Source organism: Lacerta agilis, chromosome 10 (assembly GCF_009819535.1).
Source record: "Lacerta agilis isolate rLacAgi1 chromosome 10, rLacAgi1.pri, whole genome shotgun sequence".
In the NCBI taxonomy this organism is placed as follows: Eukaryota; Metazoa; Chordata; class Lepidosauria; order Squamata; family Lacertidae; genus Lacerta; species Lacerta agilis.
Genome location: NC_046321.1, coordinates 70,248,067 through 70,268,164, shown reverse-complemented (window position 1 = coordinate 70,268,164; position 20,098 = coordinate 70,248,067). Strand labels below are relative to the sequence as shown.

General features: G+C 43.2%; 1 protein-coding gene across 1 annotated transcript in view; it reads left to right on the top strand.

Moving 5' to 3' along the window:
- ITPR2 (inositol 1,4,5-trisphosphate receptor type 2) overlaps positions 1-19,473 on the top strand; it is a 347,129-nt gene extending 327,656 nt beyond the window's left edge. The window contains exons 56-57 of the mRNA XM_033163298.1: positions 13,338-13,499; positions 19,384-19,473. Coding sequence (XP_033019189.1) covers positions 13,338-13,499; positions 19,384-19,473 — 252 coding nt within the window. The remainder of the gene's footprint in view (positions 1-13,337; positions 13,500-19,383) is intronic.
- Positions 19,474-20,098: the final 625 nt, after the last annotated feature.

The window sequence follows — 20,098 nt, the reverse complement described above, 5'->3', positions numbered from 1 at the left end:
TGCTCGCTGAGAATTTTGTAGTATTTTGCCGACAGTCCATCTGGTCCCGGAGATTTCCCCAATTTCATTCTTTTAATCGCTTCCTGTATTTCCATTGCCGTAATTTGAGTATTCAAATAATCCACCTTTTCTTTCGGAATTTTATCCAATTTATGTTTTTCAAGATATAAATCTATTTTTCTTCCATTCTCCTTCTCCTGCTGGTATAGATTTTTATAATATCTTTGAAAGGCTTTTTTAATTTCCTTAGGGTCTTCTGTTACACCATCTCCAATTTCCAATTTATTAATTACATTCTGATTTTGCCTCTTTCTTAATTGCCAAGCCAATAGCTTTCCAGTCTTATTGGCTGATTCGAAACTTTTTTGTTTCATCTGCTTAATTTTCCATTCAATCTCTTGATTCACCAGCATGGAGAACTGAGTTTGCAATATTTTTATATTTTGTTTTAATTGAATATCCATTGGTTTCAATATCAATTTCTTCTCACAAATCATCAATTGATTCAAAATTTCTTCTTTCTTTTTTTCTTTTTTCTTTCTTTGATGACTATTCTTTTGAATCAAAAATCCTCGCATTACGGCTTTACTCGCATCCCAAACCACATCCAGCCCGGTTCCTCTTCGTAAGTTCAAACTAAAATAGTCAGTTATTTCTTGCTTCGCCTTATTCACAACTTCTGGATCATCAAATAAACTATCATTCATTCTCCATCTGATGGGACTCTTCTCTTTACTCTTCAATTCTAAATCAATCGAATTATGGTCTGACATAGTCCTTGGTGTTATCTCACATCTAGATACCCTTCCAATCAATTCCTTTGTTATCCAAATATGATCAATTCTTCCGAAACTTTGATTTGGTTCTGAATAAAACGTAAAATCCTTTGTGGTTGGATGCTTCAACCTCCAAATGTCCACAAGGCCTAAATTTTCTGTCAAATCAAAAAAAGGATTTTGGTAATTTGCCTTCCTTTGCCGTTTTCTTTGTAAACGATTTATCCAATGCTGGCATCACTACTCCATTAAAGTCTCCTCCAGCACAGGAGCTTCCGGGACGGCGTGCTTAGTGCCGGGTGGGGATCCGCGCTCCTGCTATCTCGAGGCGGACCAGTGTTGCATAGAGGCGAAAACGGGCGACGAAGCGTGAGTCAACCGACCCCAGGGGGGGATTCTGGGGGCAGAAGCCCACGGCGGCACGATTTGGGGTCTCCTGCCCAAAAAACAAACCTTGAAAGGGCGCGAAAGATTTAACCGGGAGACCGCCGTGCAAACAGGCATAAACCCCTCTGCAACACACACGCCCCAAATCTCGGCAAAGCGGCGCCGAACTTTCCCCCATTAAAATACAGACCGCAAAAGAACAAACTCCCCCGAATATAGAAGAACTAAATACATAAATAAACAATAGCGTAGCCCCGGAACAAAGGGGCGATATCGGAGGGAGAGGACGTGGTGAATCTGCAAGGCGGAAACGGACAGTAACAGCAAGGGGGGCTGTGATACAACGTGAAATACCTGTCATAAAACAACTAAGACTGTAGCGAAAGTATCGTAAACTATCCCCCTGCGGATTGAACGATATTGGGAGGGTATAAACGGAAACCAACAAAGCACGCAAGACAAAGTGAAAGAGAGGAAACCGCTAAAGGGGGAGCGGGAAGGTGAAGAGCGTGCAAACATACAAAGTCAAGCTTTTTTACCCTGAGAAAGAGCGAGTGAGATAATTAACAACCTTTCTAATTACCGGAATATCTCGAGAAAGCTGAGTCAGCGGAAGGGCCGCCATCGTAGGAGGAAGGGAGACGAACGAGAAAGCGGAAGGAGGAGACAAAGAGGTGCTGGAAAGCAGACCGTAAGGGAAGGAAGGAGGGAGGCAAGAGAAAGAGAGAGAAGCGCGACCTCAAGCGGCCATAAACAAAACTACAGCTGGAAACAAAGCAACTATCTGAACTTACGCCACCCAGTGGTCGCCCCGAGAATTACGGGGGAAATCAACACTTAAAAAAACAAGGAGTGGATATGGACAGCTGCTAAGCAATATCCCCAAAGGGAACTCCCTATAAAAAGAAGGAAACGGGTGTTGAAGTAAGCTAATATCATAAAGTTAAAGTAAAAAGGAACTGAAAAATCATAAGCTGCAGCAATATACCAATGGGAACTAAAAAAACAACAGTATCCAGTAGCTACGCAGCAGCTTTGGGTCACCAACGGAGGAATTCGATTATAGAAAACGACACTAGTATGGAGATGAAAGAGCTAATGACAGTTATGGAGAGAATGGAGAAAAACATAGGCGACAAATTAACAATGCTGGATGGGAATATCAAAACGCTGGATGGAAAGATGGAGCTAATGGGAAGTAAGATTGAGAAAAACTCAAGCCTAATCCTGGAATTATCAGGCCAAGTGAACCAAATGACAGCTAAACAGACGGAACTAGATGCAACGGTGCAAGAAGTTAAAGAGAAGCTGCAAAAACAAGAAGAGAACATTAAAAAGACACAGTCAGAACAAAAGGAAATTAAAAGATACCAAGAAAAAGATAGACTGGAACTAGATGAATTAAAGAGGATACATGAAGAAACTTTGGACGCTTTAGCTGTTCTTGAGATGAGGCAGAAGGAGATGATTCTCCGCCTGAGGGGCATTAAAGAAAATCGAGATGAAGATATTTCAGGAATAATCATAAAAGCAATAGCGGCGTGGTTGAAAGTGGCAGAAGAAGAGCTGATATTGGACATAGAAAAAATCTTCAGAATAAAAGTGAATAAAACCAAAATCAGGAAAGGTCCAGGGGACTGCCTCATCTTTCTAAATTCAAGGCTGTTGAGAGACAAGCTTTTGCTAAAAGGAAGAGCAGAACCTCTTCAAATGTATGGAAACACGATAGAAATAATGAAAGAAATTCCGACCCGTCTGCTCAAAAAGAGGGAGAATTATAAGTTTATAACATCGGCATTGAGGAAAAATGGAATTCTGTTCAGATGGGAGTTCCCAGAGGGACTCTCGTTTACTTTTAAGGAAAGAAGAAGACTCTTTAAATCTGTAGACGACACCGAAATTTTCTGGAGAAAATATTGGGAGGAACTGGGTGGAGAGAAACGACCAGAAAAGAGCATTCCAAACGACTGAAACGACGAGGAAAGCGGTGGTCGGAACAACGGAGGACTAAGCTCAACTTGACCTCCCTTGGTTTCTTCCGACTGACTAAATCGCAATTGGACCAGGGAAAGTGTTATTTTTAAACTGACGTCGCCCTTATGCAATTTGGGCGCCGTGGATTCTCTTTTTTTCTGTTTTGTTTTGTTTCGTTTTGTTTTTGTGCCCTCTCCCCCCTTTTCCCTTTTCTTTAATTTTCATATTTTCTCCCTCCTTTTCTTTTTTCTTTAGAGTTTTCTTATTAATTACATAAAAGGAGAATAAAGATAGAATTATAGTCATGACGTTGAAATGTGTCTCATGGAACGTAAACGGTCTAAACAGTAAGCTAAAGAGGAATAGGGTGGAATGTATATTGAAAAAGCGAAAATGGGACATCATTTGCTTACAAGAAACCCATATTTCCCAAATTCATACAAGGGTCTTAAAGAATGTAAGGTTGGGAAAGGAATTTATAGCAGCGGGGGTAGAGAAAAAAAGAGGCGTAGTGATGTATATTAATCCAGGGTTACAACCTCAGTTATTATTTAAAGATGAGGAAGGAAGAATATTAATTGTAGAGATACAATCGGAAGCTGGAAAAATTGTGTTGGTCGGTTTCTACGCTCCCAATAATAGGAAAGAGGAATTTTACAGGAACCTGGAGGAAAAACTCTGGGATTTTGCAGGGGAGGATATAATATTTATGGGAGATCAGAACGGTGTAATATCTAACGACCTGGACAGAACGGACAGGGAGAAAATAACCAACTCTGGTAAACTTCCACTATCTTTTTTTAATTTGGTCACTAATTTAAATTTACATGATACCTGGAGAACCAAAAACCCATGTGCCAGAGATATCACCTTCTACTCGGAAGCACATAAATCTGGAGGGAGGATTGACGCTATCTGGGTCTCAAAAAAATTAATGTTGAATGTGGGAAAAACTGAAATTTTAAATAAATCCATCTCCGATCATAATCCAGTCTCGATAGAGATGAAATTTAGGAAACGTACAAGTGGGAGATGGAGGATGAATGAAGAACTTTGGCGGGAGGAGGCAAGAGTGAATAAAGCAAAAGAGACATTAAAGGAATTTTTTTGCAATAAATGAAAATCAAATAACGGATAATATGGTGATTTGGGACACCAGTAAAGCTTACATGAGGGGATTTGGGATTCAACAGATGAAAGAAATCAGGAAAGAGAAGAATAACAACTTTATAGAAATGAATAAGCAAATAAGAGACAAGGAATTGGAATTGGTTAAAAATCCGAAGAGCGAAGAATTAAGATCGAGCATCAGGAATCTGCAATCCCACCTCTCAGATTTGATAAATAAAGAGGTAGAAAGGAAGATTCTCTGGACTAAACAAAGATATTTCGAACAGGCAAATAAACCAGGGAGAATGTTATCATGGCTAGCGAAAGAAAGACAAGTAAATAGGGTGATAAATAAAATATTGGATGGAGAGGTGGAGTTAACAGACCCGGAACAAATTAAGACAAAATTCTGGAGATATTATAAAAATTTATATCAGGACAAAGGGGAGGAAGAAAGGGAAATGCAAAACTATCTACAGGGGAAAGAATTGCCAGAAATTAAGGATGAGGAATATAACATGTTAAATGCAGAAATTGGGATAGAAGAGATAGAGGAGGTAATAAATAAAATGGAAACAGGAAAATCTCCCGGCCCGGACGGAATCCCAGTAATATATTACAAAAGATTTAAAGAGACAATAATACCAAAGTTAAAGGTTATATTGGATGAGATCTTGCAAAAAAAGAAGATTCCTAATTCCTGGCAAGAAGCCTTGATAACTTTAATTCCTAAGCAAGGCGCTGATTTAAAATTAACAAAAAACTTCAGACCGATATCGCTGTTAAATATAGACTACAAAATTTTTACAGGGGTATCGGCAAACAGATTAAAAAGATTATTAAAAAGGGTGATAGATAAAGATCAAGTAGGCTTCCTCCCCGAGAGACAAATTAAAGATAATACCAGAACAATAATCAATTTATGGGAATATGCAGAGTTAAACCCTAGCAAAAAAATTGCAATGCTGTTGGTGGACGCCGAGAAAGCTTTTGACAGCATTTCCTGGAATTTTATGGTGAAAAATCTGGAAAAGTGGAAAGTTGGAGAAAAATTTTTGAACGGGATAAAGAGTATTTACAACAAACAAACAGCTAGATTAATCATAAACAATGAGCTGTCGGAAGGTTTCGAAATTGAGAGAGGTGTCAGGCAAGGTTGCCCCCTTTCCCCATTGTTATTTATTATAACCCTGGAAATTCTCCTCAACACATTAAGAGATGACACGAAAATTGAAGGGATAAAAGTGGGAAATTATAATTATAAGGTGAAAGCATACGCAGATGATGTAATCATTACAGTGGAATCCCCGATAGAAAGTCTGCAAGAAGCATTAGAGAAAATTAATGAATTCGGGAAGAACTCAGGTTTCAAGCTAAATAAAGAAAAGTCCAAATTATTAACAAAAAATATGGGGGAATGGGAGAAAAAAAGACTGGAAGAAGTAACGGGATTAAAAATTGAAACTAAAGCTAAATACTTAGGTCTGTGGATATCTAACAAAAATACAAATTTATTTAAGGACAACTATATCAGACTCTGGAAGGATGTTAAAGAAACACTTAAAAAATGGCAGAAACTACAGTTATCTTTATTAGGACGGGTTTCAATGATAAAAATGATGGTACTTCCCAAAATCCTATTCCTCTTTCAAATAGCACCGGTAATCGTGGGGACGAGGTACTTAAAGAATTGCCAAAAAGATCTGGCGGACTTTATCTGGCAGGGGAAAAAAGCGAGAATAAAACAAGAAATTATGTTAAGCGAGAAGGAAGTAGGCGGCTTCGGGGTTCCGGATTTATTAACTTATTATGATGCGGCAGGGTGGATCTGGATCAAAGATTGGATCACATTAGAAAATAAAGAAACATTAGAATTGGAAGGCTGGGACAAGCTCTACGGCTGGCACGGGTACCTTTTTTATGAGAAATTAAAAATGCACCAAAGATTCAATAATCATTTGGTAAGGAAAGCGCTGATTGAAATTTGGGAAAGAATTAAAACAAAAATAGTGAAAAAAACACCCTGGTGTATCTCACCGGTGGAGGCCACCTCAACTTTTAAGAACACGACTAAAAGGAGATGGCCTATCTATAAGGAATTAGTGGAAGAGCAGAAAGAAAATCCAAAATTAAGAAATTATGCAGACTTGAGATCTACTGGCATAAGCTGGCTAGAGTATCTTCAATTGAGAGCGATATTTCAACAGGATTTAAAAAATAGAGGGTTTGAAAATAAAGAAACAAGAATAGATGAAATAATTGTTTGCAAACAAAAAATGTTATCCAAAGTATATAGGTTAATAAAAAGTGAACAGCAGACCTCAGATATAAAAAATAGCAACATGATAAAGTGGGAAAAAGATTTTGGGCATGAAATTGAATATGATAAATGGAAGCAATTCTGGACGAAAAACATTAAATTTACAGCCTCTTACCAAATAAAAGAAAATCTCATGAAGGTACACCATAGATGGTATCTAACACCAGAAAGAACAGCCAAGATAAGTAACTCCAGGAACAATAAGTGCTGGAGATGTAGAGACCAGATCGGGACGTTGTTCCACATCTGGTGGACTTGCCCCAAAATTAAAGAATTTTGGACGATGATCCACGAAGAGGTGCAAAAGCTGATCAAAATATCGTATACTAAAAAACCAGAGCTATACTTATTGGGAATAATTACCAATGAAATACCAAGAGATAGAATAAATATTTTTCTATACGTGACAACCGCCGCAAGAACGCTCGTGGCCAAATATTGGAAAGGAGATCAGTTACCATCAAAAGACGAATGGGTCAGTAAAATTGTAGAATATCTGGAGCTAGCGAAGCTGACGAACTACATTAGAGGTGCTTCTAAAGAAACAATTAAAAATCAATGGAAATATATAAATGAATATTTGGGGAAACAAGATAAGAATAGAAGATATTGGTTGTGTCTAGAATAATGAAAGGAATTAAAGTTAGTAAAGTTAGTAAAGCGATGTTTGGAAGATCTATAAAATTTGTGAAATATGTACAAACGACAGATAGAACAAGGTAATTTATTTAAAATATGAAGCGTTGTTAAAGCAGTGGAAGTTCTTTTTGAGTGTGAAGCTTAACCATGTATGTCAGCCGGAGTCTCTTTACTCCCCCTCTGACTTCTTTCTTTTCTTTTCTCTCCTTTTCTTTTTTCTTTCTTTTTTCTTTTTCATTTGTTTTTTTTTCTTTCTTCCCCTTTTTTTTTTTTCCTTTTTTTTCTCCTTTCTCTGGACAGTGAATGTAGACATATGTTTTGGACTGTGTTTTCCTTTTTTGTATATATTCATTCACATATGTGAGATATGTAAGAATATTTTTAAAGAACAATAAAATTTATTTAATAATAAAAAAAATAAAATAAAATAAAGTCTCCCATCATTATCAATTTCTGGTCCATGAATTCAGTCAATCTCTCTTCCAAATTTTTGAAAAAATCTGCTTTGTTATCATTTGGTGCATATACTCCAATTACCAATAATTTTTCACCTTGCAGTGTAATTTGTACTATTAGGATTCTTCCTTCCTCATCCTTAGAGATCAGTTTTGGTTCAAGCTTCTCTTTTATATACATTACTAGACCTCTCTTCTTTGAAACATCGGAGGAAACAAATTCTCTTCCAAGCTTTTTATTAATTAAAATATGTCTGTGTTTTTTGCAATGTGAGTCTCTTGAAGACAAATTATATCCAAATTTCTTCTATTTAACACATGTCCAATCCTGTTTCTTCTATTTTTATCGTTTAATCCGTTCACATTCCATGAAATTACTTTTAAAGCCATGATTTCTTTCTCTTCTGTTAAAAAAAATCTATTAAAGTTTAGTGTTATTATTATCAATATCTTCTTCTTCTTCTTCCTCCTCGTCCTCAGATTCCTCTTCTTCCTCCTCTTCTTCTGCCACTCCTCCATGCGCCCCCAGCTCCTCTAGCTTCTCCTCCTCTTCCTTCCTTCTTCTTCTTCTTCTTCTTCTTCTTCTTCTTCTTCTTCTTCTTTTCCTGCTCTATCTTGCCTTTACTTGGTGCTGTTCCAGCTGCTCCTGGCTTCCCCAGATCTTCTTCATATCTTCTTGTGAATTTCTTCACTTCTAATGCATCTGTCAGTTTAAATCTTTTGTCCTTGTAGTAAAAAGAGATCCCCTCAGGGTATTTCCATCTGTGTTGAATTTCTTTTTTCTTAAGCAAGGCCACCAATGGTTTGTAGGTGTCCCTCTTTCGTAAAAATCTTGTCGGGATCTCTTTAAACACGATAATTTACTTTCCATCAATTATCAACTTCTTTGTGTAACTCAATCTTAAGATAGTATTTCTCATTTCCAAAGAATTAAACATGACCAAACAATCGCCTGGGAACTTCTTAGCTTTAGCCTTTGCTGATCTTACTGTAATTCTAAAAGCATTAGAAATCGTGTAGGCTACCTCTTCTTCCTTCAAATCCATCCATTTGGCCAATTCTTGAATTAATTTTTGTTTTATATCTTCATTTGTCTCCTCTTTTATGCCACGAAATTTCAAATTCATCTGCTTTTGCCTCATCTCCATCAAGGCCAAATTGTCCCACATCTCCTCCTGTGCTTTATTTATCTGTGTCACTTCTTCCTTCACTTGCTCTGTCTCTTTCTTTGTTGCTCTCACCTCTTTCTGGGTCCTCTTCAATGAATCTTCCATAGTTTTTGATTTTACTGACAAATCTTGTATTTTTGTTTTTAATTCTCCAACTGCACCTTCTATCTTTTTATCTAATGTTTCCTGAACATTTTCCAATTTTTCTCCATCCGCTGTTCATTTTGTCTAAATTCTTCTTTAATTTTTTGCCACAATACTTCCAAATCTTTTACCTCCTCCTGTCTGGAGGGTCTTCTATCCAATGGGGTTGTTGGATTCTTTTATAATTCTCTTCCTGTCATACTGAATTTTAAACCACCTGCAATAACAGCACTTCACCACTAGAGGGAGAGCCTGTCAAATCCTATTTTTATCCACTGAAGGTAGCTCCTATTTACTAAAAAGAAGAAAAAGCAAGATCAGCAGTACCGGCAATCGCCACACAGTGTCAGCTGTTAGCACACTTCTGGTCACTTTCCTTTCTTTACAGAAGTGAAGGCTAAAATGTAACTGTTATTTTTCCCACACACCATCCAAAAGAAACAAAGAAGCAGGAAGGGAGTCTGAAGTTACAATCCACCTAAACTCTCCACTAACACCAGCGCATAGAGTCAAAGAGTCTTAAACATGAGAAGTTTGATATCCTTTATACCAACAATAAAGAAAACAAAATTTTGTAATCCTGCCCCGATGGGCTTTGTAATCCCCCCCCCCGATTGGGGTTTCGATCTCTCTTTAAATAAAATAATCCCGCCCCGATGGGCTTTGTAATCCACCCCCCGACTGGGGGTTTCGATTTCCCTTATTCAGCCTATTAATCCTGCCCCGATGGGCTTTGTAATCCGCCCCCCCCCCCCGACAGGGGAATACGACTTTCTCCACCACAGATCTCTCCGGCATGGGATCTGGAATATCCAGTCTTTCAAAGAACCCCCCACTGCAGTCCCTCTGCCACCAACTTGGTCAAATCAAAGCCAGATACAAATGAATTAATACGTTAATGTCTCCGTGCCCTCTGGATGGGTTTTACCCCTTCCACAGCACTTCCTTTCCTGAGCTATTGTTTGGTAGGCTTTATATACTGGGCTGAGGTGCAGGCGATCTTCCACCCCCAACCTCTCAGCAGGGACTTCTCCAGGGGTCTCCCAAGGTTTCTCCACTACTCCAAAGTTCAGTTACATCAAAATTTATCCACAGTGCCTTTCTCATATGCAGAAAAGGTCTTAAATAAATTTAATTACTCACTCCGTAGGTTTCCAACCTGTAGATCACTCCTGTGATGTTTTGTCCTGCGCCATTTTATTCACCGCTGTCAGGCGGACTCCCTTGTTGCGCCCTTCAGCTGTACGAATTCTTCCCAAAGTTCCAGATTATTTAGAATTTACTGGGATCATGCCCACTCCTTAAGTCCGAATCCGATCTAATTTTAAAGAAATCCAGCGCTTTCATCTGAAGCCAGAGGCTGCGCAACAACGGGATAGCGATGCTCCCCTTGCGCCAGCAGCTCGATCCCGTCTTGCGGATTTACTGCAAAAATCCGCAGATCGGGAGAGCACGCTTTGGCGCCGCTGGGTGCTAAGACCACAAGGTACTCCCTCGTGGGTATAGGGGTCACAGAGCCTTTGCGAAACCCCCAAATATTTCCCGAAGTTGCTCGAAATTCCCCGAGGGGCTATTCCGCGCTTCTCTCTGATGGCCGCGCCGAACCGGAAGTCCGAGTTAATTTTCTAGTTCTGTGATGGCATGTGTGCATGTGACAAGAAGAGCATTGTACATGTTTCCATGCTACTTTCACACATTATGCTTCCTGCTGTTTCATCCATGCATGCCTTTCAAATGGAGCTTTTTTCCATTGCCAGCTGAGAACGACACTTTTCAGAAAGCTTTTCACTGAGACTCCAGAAACCCTTTATGGGCAGTGGATTTGGCCCCTATTGGATCTGATGTGATATTATAGATTGTTGAGAGAGAGAGAGAGAGAGAGAGAGAGAGAGAGAGAGGATGGCGGTCCAGGGCTCCTGTTCATTGCTCTGAGCATGGGCATAGCCTGGGGGGGCAGTGCACCCCCTAGATACACAAAAATCATTTTAAAGCCAGCACATGTGAAAAGGATCTAGGCGTCTTGGTGGGCCACAAGTTCAACATACAACAGTACAATGCAGCAGCAAAAAAGGCCAATGCTATTCTAGGCTGCATAAGCAGAAGTATTATTATTATCGTTGTTGTTGTTGTTGTTGTTGTTAATTTAATTTATATACCACCCTATACCTGGGTGTCTCAGGGAAGTTCACGGAATAAGAAGTATAGGGAAGTCATGGTCCTACTCTCTTCTGCCTTGGTCAGACCACACTTTGAGTCCTGTGTCCAGCTCTGGGTACCCCAGTTTAAAAAGGAAATTGACAAATTGGCAACCAAGAAGGCAACCAAGATGATCAAGGGTCTAGAAACCAAGCCTTATAAGGGACAGTTGAGGGAGCTGGGTATGTTTAGCCTAGAGAAGAGGAGAGGAGAGATGATAGCCATCTTCAAATACTTTAAGGGCCATCACATGGAAGATAGAGCAAGCTTGTTTTCTCCTGCTCCGGAGGGTAGGATTCGAACCCACGGTTTCAAGTTACAAGAAAAGAGATTCCACTAAACATCAGGAAGAACTTTCTGACAGCAAGAGCTATTAGACAGTGGAACAGTCTCCCTCAGGAGATGGTGGACTCTCCTTCCTTGGAGGTTTTTGAGCAGAGGCTGGATGTCCATCTGTCATGGATGCTTTAGTTAAGATACTTGCATTGCAGGGAGTTGGACTAGATCAGGCATGTCCAACAGGTAGATCGCGATCTACCAGTAGATCACTGGACACCTGCGGTAGTTCACTGGCAGATCATTAGCTCCTCCCAAAGAAGCTGAACAACTGTGACTCCCCTAAAAAAAAGCTCAACATTTTACCTCCTCCCTGAAAAAACTCAACAACTTTGATCCAAACCCCCCCCAAAAATTCTGCACTGGGTACCACCTGACCTTGCTATGCCTCTGTCCCCGGGGTATAAGCTTGGGCAGTGTGTATGGAGTTCCTGGGCTGCCCCAAAGACAACACCCCCTCTCAGCCTCGCTGATGCAGTCCAAAGGAAAGAAGAGCAATCCAAGAAGAGCTTGGATGCAGGAGTTGCCAGAAGGAGGCAGACAAGGCGCCATTCAACTGCCTGAGGGATTTCTCCTGAAGGCAGCAGAAGTTTAGCATCCGAGTTTTCCTTCTCCTAGAGATGGACTACCTTCCCAGGTTGACAAGCCCCTTCTGTCCCTCATTTCCCACCTGCTTCCCACATACAGGGAATGCAGTTAAAGCAAAGCAGCAGGACATCCCAAATCAGATTGAGATAACTGTGGAGCAACCAATAAAGTATTGTTATAGATTGGGGGGCCTCCCTAAACCCTAGAAATTAATAAATTGTAGGATTTTGATTATTTGGAGTATTGAAGTAAAAATTGCAGGACAGAAGTAAAATACAGGCTAAGTGTCCTTTCCAAGCCAGGGCCCCACTTGGGATACAGGCATTAACATGACAAAAGGTGATGGTGGCCCATCTGAGAGGAATTTTTGGGCCTGGGCAGATAGAGGTTGCCATGGTGATGGGGTGTGTGTTTCAGGTGTCAGGTAAAGAGAGTCTTTAGAGTAAGGGTGCTGGGAAGAAGGGAGAGAACAGGCTGAGCTCCATCTTGGGCAGGCTGGCTGAAGGCTGGGTGGGAGAGATGCCTTTGACTGCAGTGCTGCACTACTATGGGGAAGAAGCCCTGCTTGAGATGGCCATGCTGCAAGATCTGGACTCTCCATGCAGACTGAAGATGTAAATAGATGAATAAACCATATTTATTAAAGTCTTGTGCCTCAGTTCTCCAAAGGAATACAGAACCTAGGTTAGAACCCGCTGGAATCTTGCTACTGCTCAGCCCTTTGCCTCAGAATCCTCTCTCTCCCTGGAACCCTGGTGCCCCCTCCAGGAATGCCATATCCACCACCCAGATGGTCCAACCTACACTCGGAAAACCAGGACATTATGCTGCTGAGTGTAAACTGGACAGGGAGCTTCAGCCAATGACAAGTGTGTCTGTATGATGCAAACCTTTCACATTTTTCATTCTTGCAAGCCTATGGCAGCTGCCTACCCACCAGCAGCTGCCATGTGGCCGGGAGAATATCTCAATGACCCAACAACATGGGCAGTGAGTCATCTCACAGGAACTGCCTACAGATAAGCAGCTACCAGTTGGCTAGGAAAACAGATATGTAAATTCCTATGCTAATCCTAGGTCTTCTACAGTCAGAGTCACTGAGCTGGGCGAATCCTTGAGAAATCATTCATACTATCATACTATGCACTTGAGAAATCATTCATACTATCACCCCACTCCACTCCACCCTATCTCATTTTATATTTAAGTCACAACTAACATTTTTCTACTTGTGTGTGTGCAGGAAAAGAATTTAGATTGGTTCCCTCGGATGAGAGCTATGTCCTTGGTCAGCAACGAAGGTGACAGTGAACAGAATGAAATCAGAAACCTGCATGAGAGATTAGAGTCCACCATGAGCCTGGTCAAGCAGCTCTCCAGTCAACTAGCTGAGCTTAAAGAACAGGTTGGTTATTTATTTATTTATATTTTACATAGCAGAGTTTGAGTAGACAGCTTCATGCATGTAAAAAGAATTAACCTCTCAGCTAGATCACAGTGGGGTTCTTCCTGTGAAAATTGCCTTTTGTCAGAAGTCTTAATCCAGCCTCGCAGAAATTAAATGCAATAGGTAGTAAAGAGAAGATTTCCATAGATACTCTGGTTAATTAATCTCATTAATCAATCAGTGAGTTGTCTTGATGCATTGTTGAAGCTAAGGCGCTGTGGACCTGATTGGTGCTTAAATGGGAGACATGGAGAGCTTTCTGAAGAAAGAGTGGGATGTAAATAGGTGTCAAATGATTGATTGATTGATTAATCAGTTACATAAAATATATTTGACTGTTAACAAAGACATCATTATAAATCCCACTTTTAGATAGCTGTCAATGTAGGTTGTTTTGTTTTTTTTAGAAAAAGCTAACATTGGCAGGGGGTTGGACTGGATGGCCCTTGTGGTCTCTTCCAACTCTATGATTCTATGATTTATTGTTAGAAGGGGGAAATACATTTTTCTGTATATCACAGTTACACACCAGAATCAACGTTAGTCTCAAGAAATACCGTATACAAGCATGCCCTTACCTCTCAGCCACACCAATTACAACTTACATTTAACTGTTATAACTGGCTCCCATCAAGTAACACAAAGGTGGCTAACCCCCAGGCCTGGGTCAGGCAAGCAAATTTTTATGGCCCCCCAGCATACCCACCCACCTGATTTGGTAGCAGTAGCCAATCACGTGGGGCCCTTTGTGTAAATAATGTATATATAGCAGACATTTTGGGGAAAGACTCATTCCTTGCTACTATGAGCTGAATAAAGAGCATGAAATTCACACTTGACTCCGAGTATATTTCACTGGCGACGAAGGTGGGATCCCACTGACCTAAACATTAGGAAGAACTTCCTGACAGTAAGAGCTGTTCGACAGTGGAATGAATGCTTTGATGGTGTTTCCTGCTTGGCAGGGGGTTGGACTGGATGCCCCTTGTGGTCTCTTCCAACTCTAGGATTCTATGATTCTATGACCACCACACTCTGCACTGCAGCATCACTACCTGCCACACCGCTGCCTTGCACCGTGTGTCCAGGCTTCAGCTCCAGGACCCAAGGAACGCAGAATGGCAACTGACAGCAGCTTCTTGCCATTCAATGCAGCATCAGGAGACTGGGAAGAGTACGCCACCCGTTCCACCTTCCTCCTAGAAGCTAAAGGGGTCACCAACAATGACAAGAAGAGGGCGACATTCTTCAGCATCTGCGGAGAGGAGACGTTCAAAATCGCCCGGCTCTCCTTGCGCCTGAAGATGTCGCTACCGTTTCTTACGAAACAATAATGCAAAAGCTAAAGGGGCACTTCTTGCCGCAGCTCTCGGCGGTAGCTTGTTGAAATGCCTTCTACGCAAAGCAGCAAGCCCCTGGGGAAACCATAACTGGGTTTGTGACCTCCCTCCGCCAAGCCACCTGGTTCTGCAACTTCTCAAAGTTGGAGAACATGCTTCGTCACCGCCTCGTCGGTGGCCTGAGGGATGAGAAGCTGCAACGACGCCTCTACGCCAAGAAGGACCTCACGTTCCAGGTTGCTCTGAAGGAAGCCCTGGCAACCGAAGCTGCCGAGAGGTCTGCACAAGAGGCATGGCTGAGCCTGCCATCCCAACCAAGGGTTCACCACGAAGACCTCACCGACGACTCAGAATCTGACAGGGAGGAGGTGCACCGAGTGCAGCGGCGCACTCAAGCAGCACACACACCACAGCTGCCTCGACGAGAAGGGGGGAACTGTGCAAAGCTGTGGGGAGAGCCATGAGAGGAGGACCTGCCATTTCCGCAACGCAGAATGCAGGCAGTGCAGAAAATCAGGACATATTGCCTGGGTATGTCAGGGTTGGCCCACCCGACGCCAAGCATCAGGGGACTGACCCAAGAGCCCCAGGTCACACAGCCCAATGTACCAAGGCAATTCGACAGAGATCACAGACTGCCCCATCCCAACTCAGAGAAAATTTAGGTAGAGGTACAGATAGAGGGAGCCCCGTGCTGCATCGAGCTGGACATGGGTTCAACTCTATCCATAATCTCGCCCTGGACTTTAAGGGAACTGTGCCCTAACGGGGGTCCCAAACTAAGGCTGGCCCCATTCACCCTCCAGGACTTCCAGAAATGCAAGGTCCCCACAATGGGGGCGGGGACCTTCAGGGTGCAATATCAAGGGCGGAAGCAGCAATTGGACTTGCTGGTAGTCAAGGGCCCCTACGTTAGCTTACTGGGATTGGCATGGTTTGGACCACTGGGGCTAGCCGTCACCGGGGTGAACAGCAGTAGCTTACATGTGGACATGGACACCATATGCAAAGACTTTCCGGGGGTTTTTGACGGGACATACAGGGGCCCCCATGGCCCTACAGCTAGACCCTGCCGTATGACCCTTCAGGCTCAAGGTCTGCCGGGTCCCATTCGCCCTGAAACCCCGCATAGACAAGGAATTGGACCGGCTCATGGAGGAAGAAGTGCTGGAGCCAGTGCCTAATGCCCCCTGGGAAACCCCAATTGTCATACCCGTCAACCCTAATGATCCACATCTGTGCAGACTACAAATGTACCTGAAACAAGGCCCTCATAGCCTACACATACCCAGTGCCAGTGGTCAGCCATGTCCTTGCCACCCTGGCTAGGTCAAAAAATTTTTTTGGCAAACTGGACTTGGCCCAACCCTATCAGCAGTTTCCGGTGGATGAGGCCACAGCAGAGGCACAGATGAATGTGATGCACAGAGGAGCGTTCAGAGTAAAGTGGCCGCAATTTGGCATCAGTGTGGCACCAGGCATATTTCAGAATCTAATGGACTCTCTCCTTGAAGGGATTCCTGGCGTCGCCCCCTTCTTTGATGATGTGTTGATTGCCGGGCCCACACCAGAGGAATTCGAGGACTGCCTCCGCACCGTCCTGCACCGTTTCCAGACGGCAGGCCTCAAGGTGAAGCGGGAAAAGTGTCTGCTAGGAGTGCCTCAGGTGGACTTTCTGAGATTTAAGGTGGACGCAGAAGGGGTCCATCCAACCTGTGACAAGGTACGGGCCATTTGTGAGGCCCCAGCACCCAAGGGCAAGCCTAAACTTCAGGCATTCTTGGGATTTTTGAACTTTTACCATGCCTTCCTCCCCCATAAGGCGGCAGCAGTGGAGCCCCTAGACAAGCGCGCGCCTTGGGTGTGGTGCCAGTGCCAGAAGGCTGCATTCCAGGCAGTCAAGGACTTGCTCGTCTCAAACTCGGTCTTGGCACACTTCGACAAGAGGCTGCCGGTGGTGCTAGCATGTGATGCCTCACCCTACGGCATCAGCACTGTCCTGGGACACCAACTCCCGGACAGAAGAGAGGTGCCAGTGGCATACTTTCCCCAGGTGCTTACTGCAGCCGAGCGGAACTACTTGCAAAACGACAAGGAGGGTCTGGCAATTGTGAAGGGAGTAAAAAAAAATCCACAATTTCTTGTACGGGCAGCCCTTTACCGTGGTGACTGGCCACAAGCTGTTGCTTGGCCTGTTTGCCCCCGAGAAGCAGACCCCCCCAAGTGCTGTCTCCCCGTGTCCTCAGGTGGTCAATTTTCCTTGCCGGCTACCAGTATGCACTGATCCACCACCCTGGGAAGGCGATGGGCCACGCAGACGCCCTCAGCAGGCTACCACTACCAGAAACAGGCCCCGACCCAGCGCCCGCACAAGAGGTTATGAGCCTGGAGCTGCTTCCCAACCACCCCATTCAGGCACAAGAAGTTCTGCACCATTCCACGAGAGATAGGGTAATCTCCCTGGTCCTGGACTGGGTGTGGAGGGGGTGGCCCAGCAGCATCCCCGGGCCAGAATTCACTGGTTACACAACCCAAAAACATGAACTGTCAGCCCACAAGGGGTTCCTATTATGGGGAAGCAGGGTCGTTTTTCCCTAGCCCCTCCACAAAAGGGTTCTCACAGCCCTACACAAGACACACCCAGGGGTAGTGGGAATGAAGGCCCTCACCAGGAGTTATGTGTGGTGGCCAGGGATTGACGGAGAGATAGAGGCCTGGGTCAAACACTACCAGACCTGCCAAGAATCCCTCCCAGATCCCCCAAGGACCCCAGTCCAGTCCTGGGAGTCCGCCCAAGCACCATGGTCATGCCTGCATGTGGACTTTGCTGGCCCCCCTTCCAGGGAAAAATATTCTTCATAGTGGTGGATTCCTACACCAAATGGCTGGAGGTCACACTGGTACCATCCACTTCTACGACCGCAGCCATCCAGGTACTACGTAGGCTGTTTGCAACCCATGGACTCCCTGACACCCTCATCTCGGACAACGGAACCGCATTTACATCAGAAGAATTCCAGACCTTCACAGCACAGAATGCCATCCGCCACATCCGCTCAGCACCATTCCACCCAGCCACCAATGGCCAAGCAGAGCGCATGGTGCGAACCACCAAGGACACCCTACACCGCATGACGCAAGGGGACTGGGAGTACCACCTTGCCACATTCCTTCTAGCCCAGCACAGCATCCCCAGCACAACAACCGGCCAGAGCCCAGCTGAACTACTAATGGGCCGGCACCTTACAACTAGATTGGACCGCCTTCACCCTGACAGAGCTCAGGATGAGGTAGTGGTGGGGGAAGGCAGGAACCCCTGGACCTTTGTGGCCCAGGACCCATTGTACGCAAAGAATTTTGGGGCAGGTCCAGCATGGGTACTCGCCACAGTCACCAGGGTGACTGGCCCCTAGTCGTACGAGGTGCTAACAGACTCATTCCAGCTGACCCTTTGCTGGCTACTGTCATGGGAGAATTTCTACATTGACTGTAGTCTTTGAAATCATTTCCCACAAAACCACAGGGAGTGAACCAAATCCCTTTGTGTTCTCCCTCCCAAAAAAGGGCAAACTGCAGGTTGCTTCTCTTGCAGAAAACTTGCTATCTTCTGAAATACGGCAGGATTCTTCTGCTTAGAAGCAGCTACTGTGCCTACACATTTAATTAAACTCTGCCAGAAAGAAAAAAGTTAAGAGCTGTGTTTTTATTTCCATATAAAGTTTAATTGGGGGGGGGGTGCTTCTGACCAACTCTTGCTCTTTTCCAAAGAGTTGAATCAGGCTCTGAACTCGATCCTGAGCTTGGTGAATACTCCTTGTAATAAGCCCTCCTCTTTGTAGCGGTACAGTCCTGCAGTATGCATATATAAGTATTTTTTCATTCTGTTCAATAGGACTTATTCCAAGCTAAGTGTGTGTGGGATTGCAGTTAAATCTGTTAAATCTTGCATTTCATATATATATATTTATGATAGCAACAGTTGAGACAGGTGAACAAGACATTTAGATTTGAGAAGGGAAAGTAAAATCCATCTTGCCTGGGTAATGAGAACACTGTTTATGGGTGTGCATTTTTGATCTTTGTGCCAATAAATTGCTGTGAAGAAGGGGAAATTGCCCTAAATTAATGTGCTAATACCTGCCTCCCAGAATTTACATATATATATTTTAAAAATATATACTACTAACATGAGTTTGGCCAAACTGCGAGAGGCAGTGAAGGATAGGTGTGCCTGGCGTGCTCTGGTCCATGGGGTCACGAAGAGTCGGACATGACTGAGCGACTGAACAACAACAACAATTTAAAAAATACTCACTTGCAAGGAACCCTCTTTTTTCTTTAGCTTTTTGGTTTCAAAATAATCTCCTTGATGGTTTTTCTCATCTTTTTTATCTTGCAAAGTGAAATGAAATAAATGTCACAGTGTTGTGTTTGTAATTGCATGTCTTTGCTAAAGAGCCGTGAGGAGCTCATATTGTCTTTGTCTCCCTCTCCACCTTTAGATGACAGAGCAAAGGAAAAACAAGCAGAGGCTGGGCTTTCTTGGATCAAACGCAGCATCCCACGTGAACCATCACATGCCACCACATTGACGGTGCATTCTCGCTTGATTACAGAATGAAAATCAGGAGTGGTGAATAGAGCTACAAACAACAGTGTGCCAGGATATTAAGTGGTTTAGCTCTGGGAACAATTTGTAACTGTTTTTTTCTTCACTGTTGAAAGGGGCCACCAGCTCAAATACTACAGATAAGGTTGTGGGAGCTCTTCTGCATCTTTCCTCAGGCAAAACAATTTAAAACTGGCAGGGGTGGGGTGGGGGTGGGGAGAGATAGAGCCACCTTGATTTACTCTCTTGTAATTCAGTTGGCTGCCAGCAGATGCAGAGGCATGGCAGAATTTGGTTCTGTTGTTTTGAATGCCACCATAAGAATCCTTGTAAAACTAATGGAGCAACCAAGAAACAGAGGAAGTAGTTTGTTAACATAGAATCCAACAGCCTCATTCAGAATCTGTAGAAGTTATTTGTTGTCACCTTTGCTGGCAAGCATCATTTGTTACGTTTGTTTGGAATTTTTGCTCTCTCTCTCTTCTAATTACTGTAAATATGTCATTGAAGGAGGCAATAATGTTATGGCAAGTTAATTTGCATTGAAAGATGAACAAAATCACCCTCAAAAAGCATTGTTTTTCTCTTTTAAAAAAGGGTAGCATAGA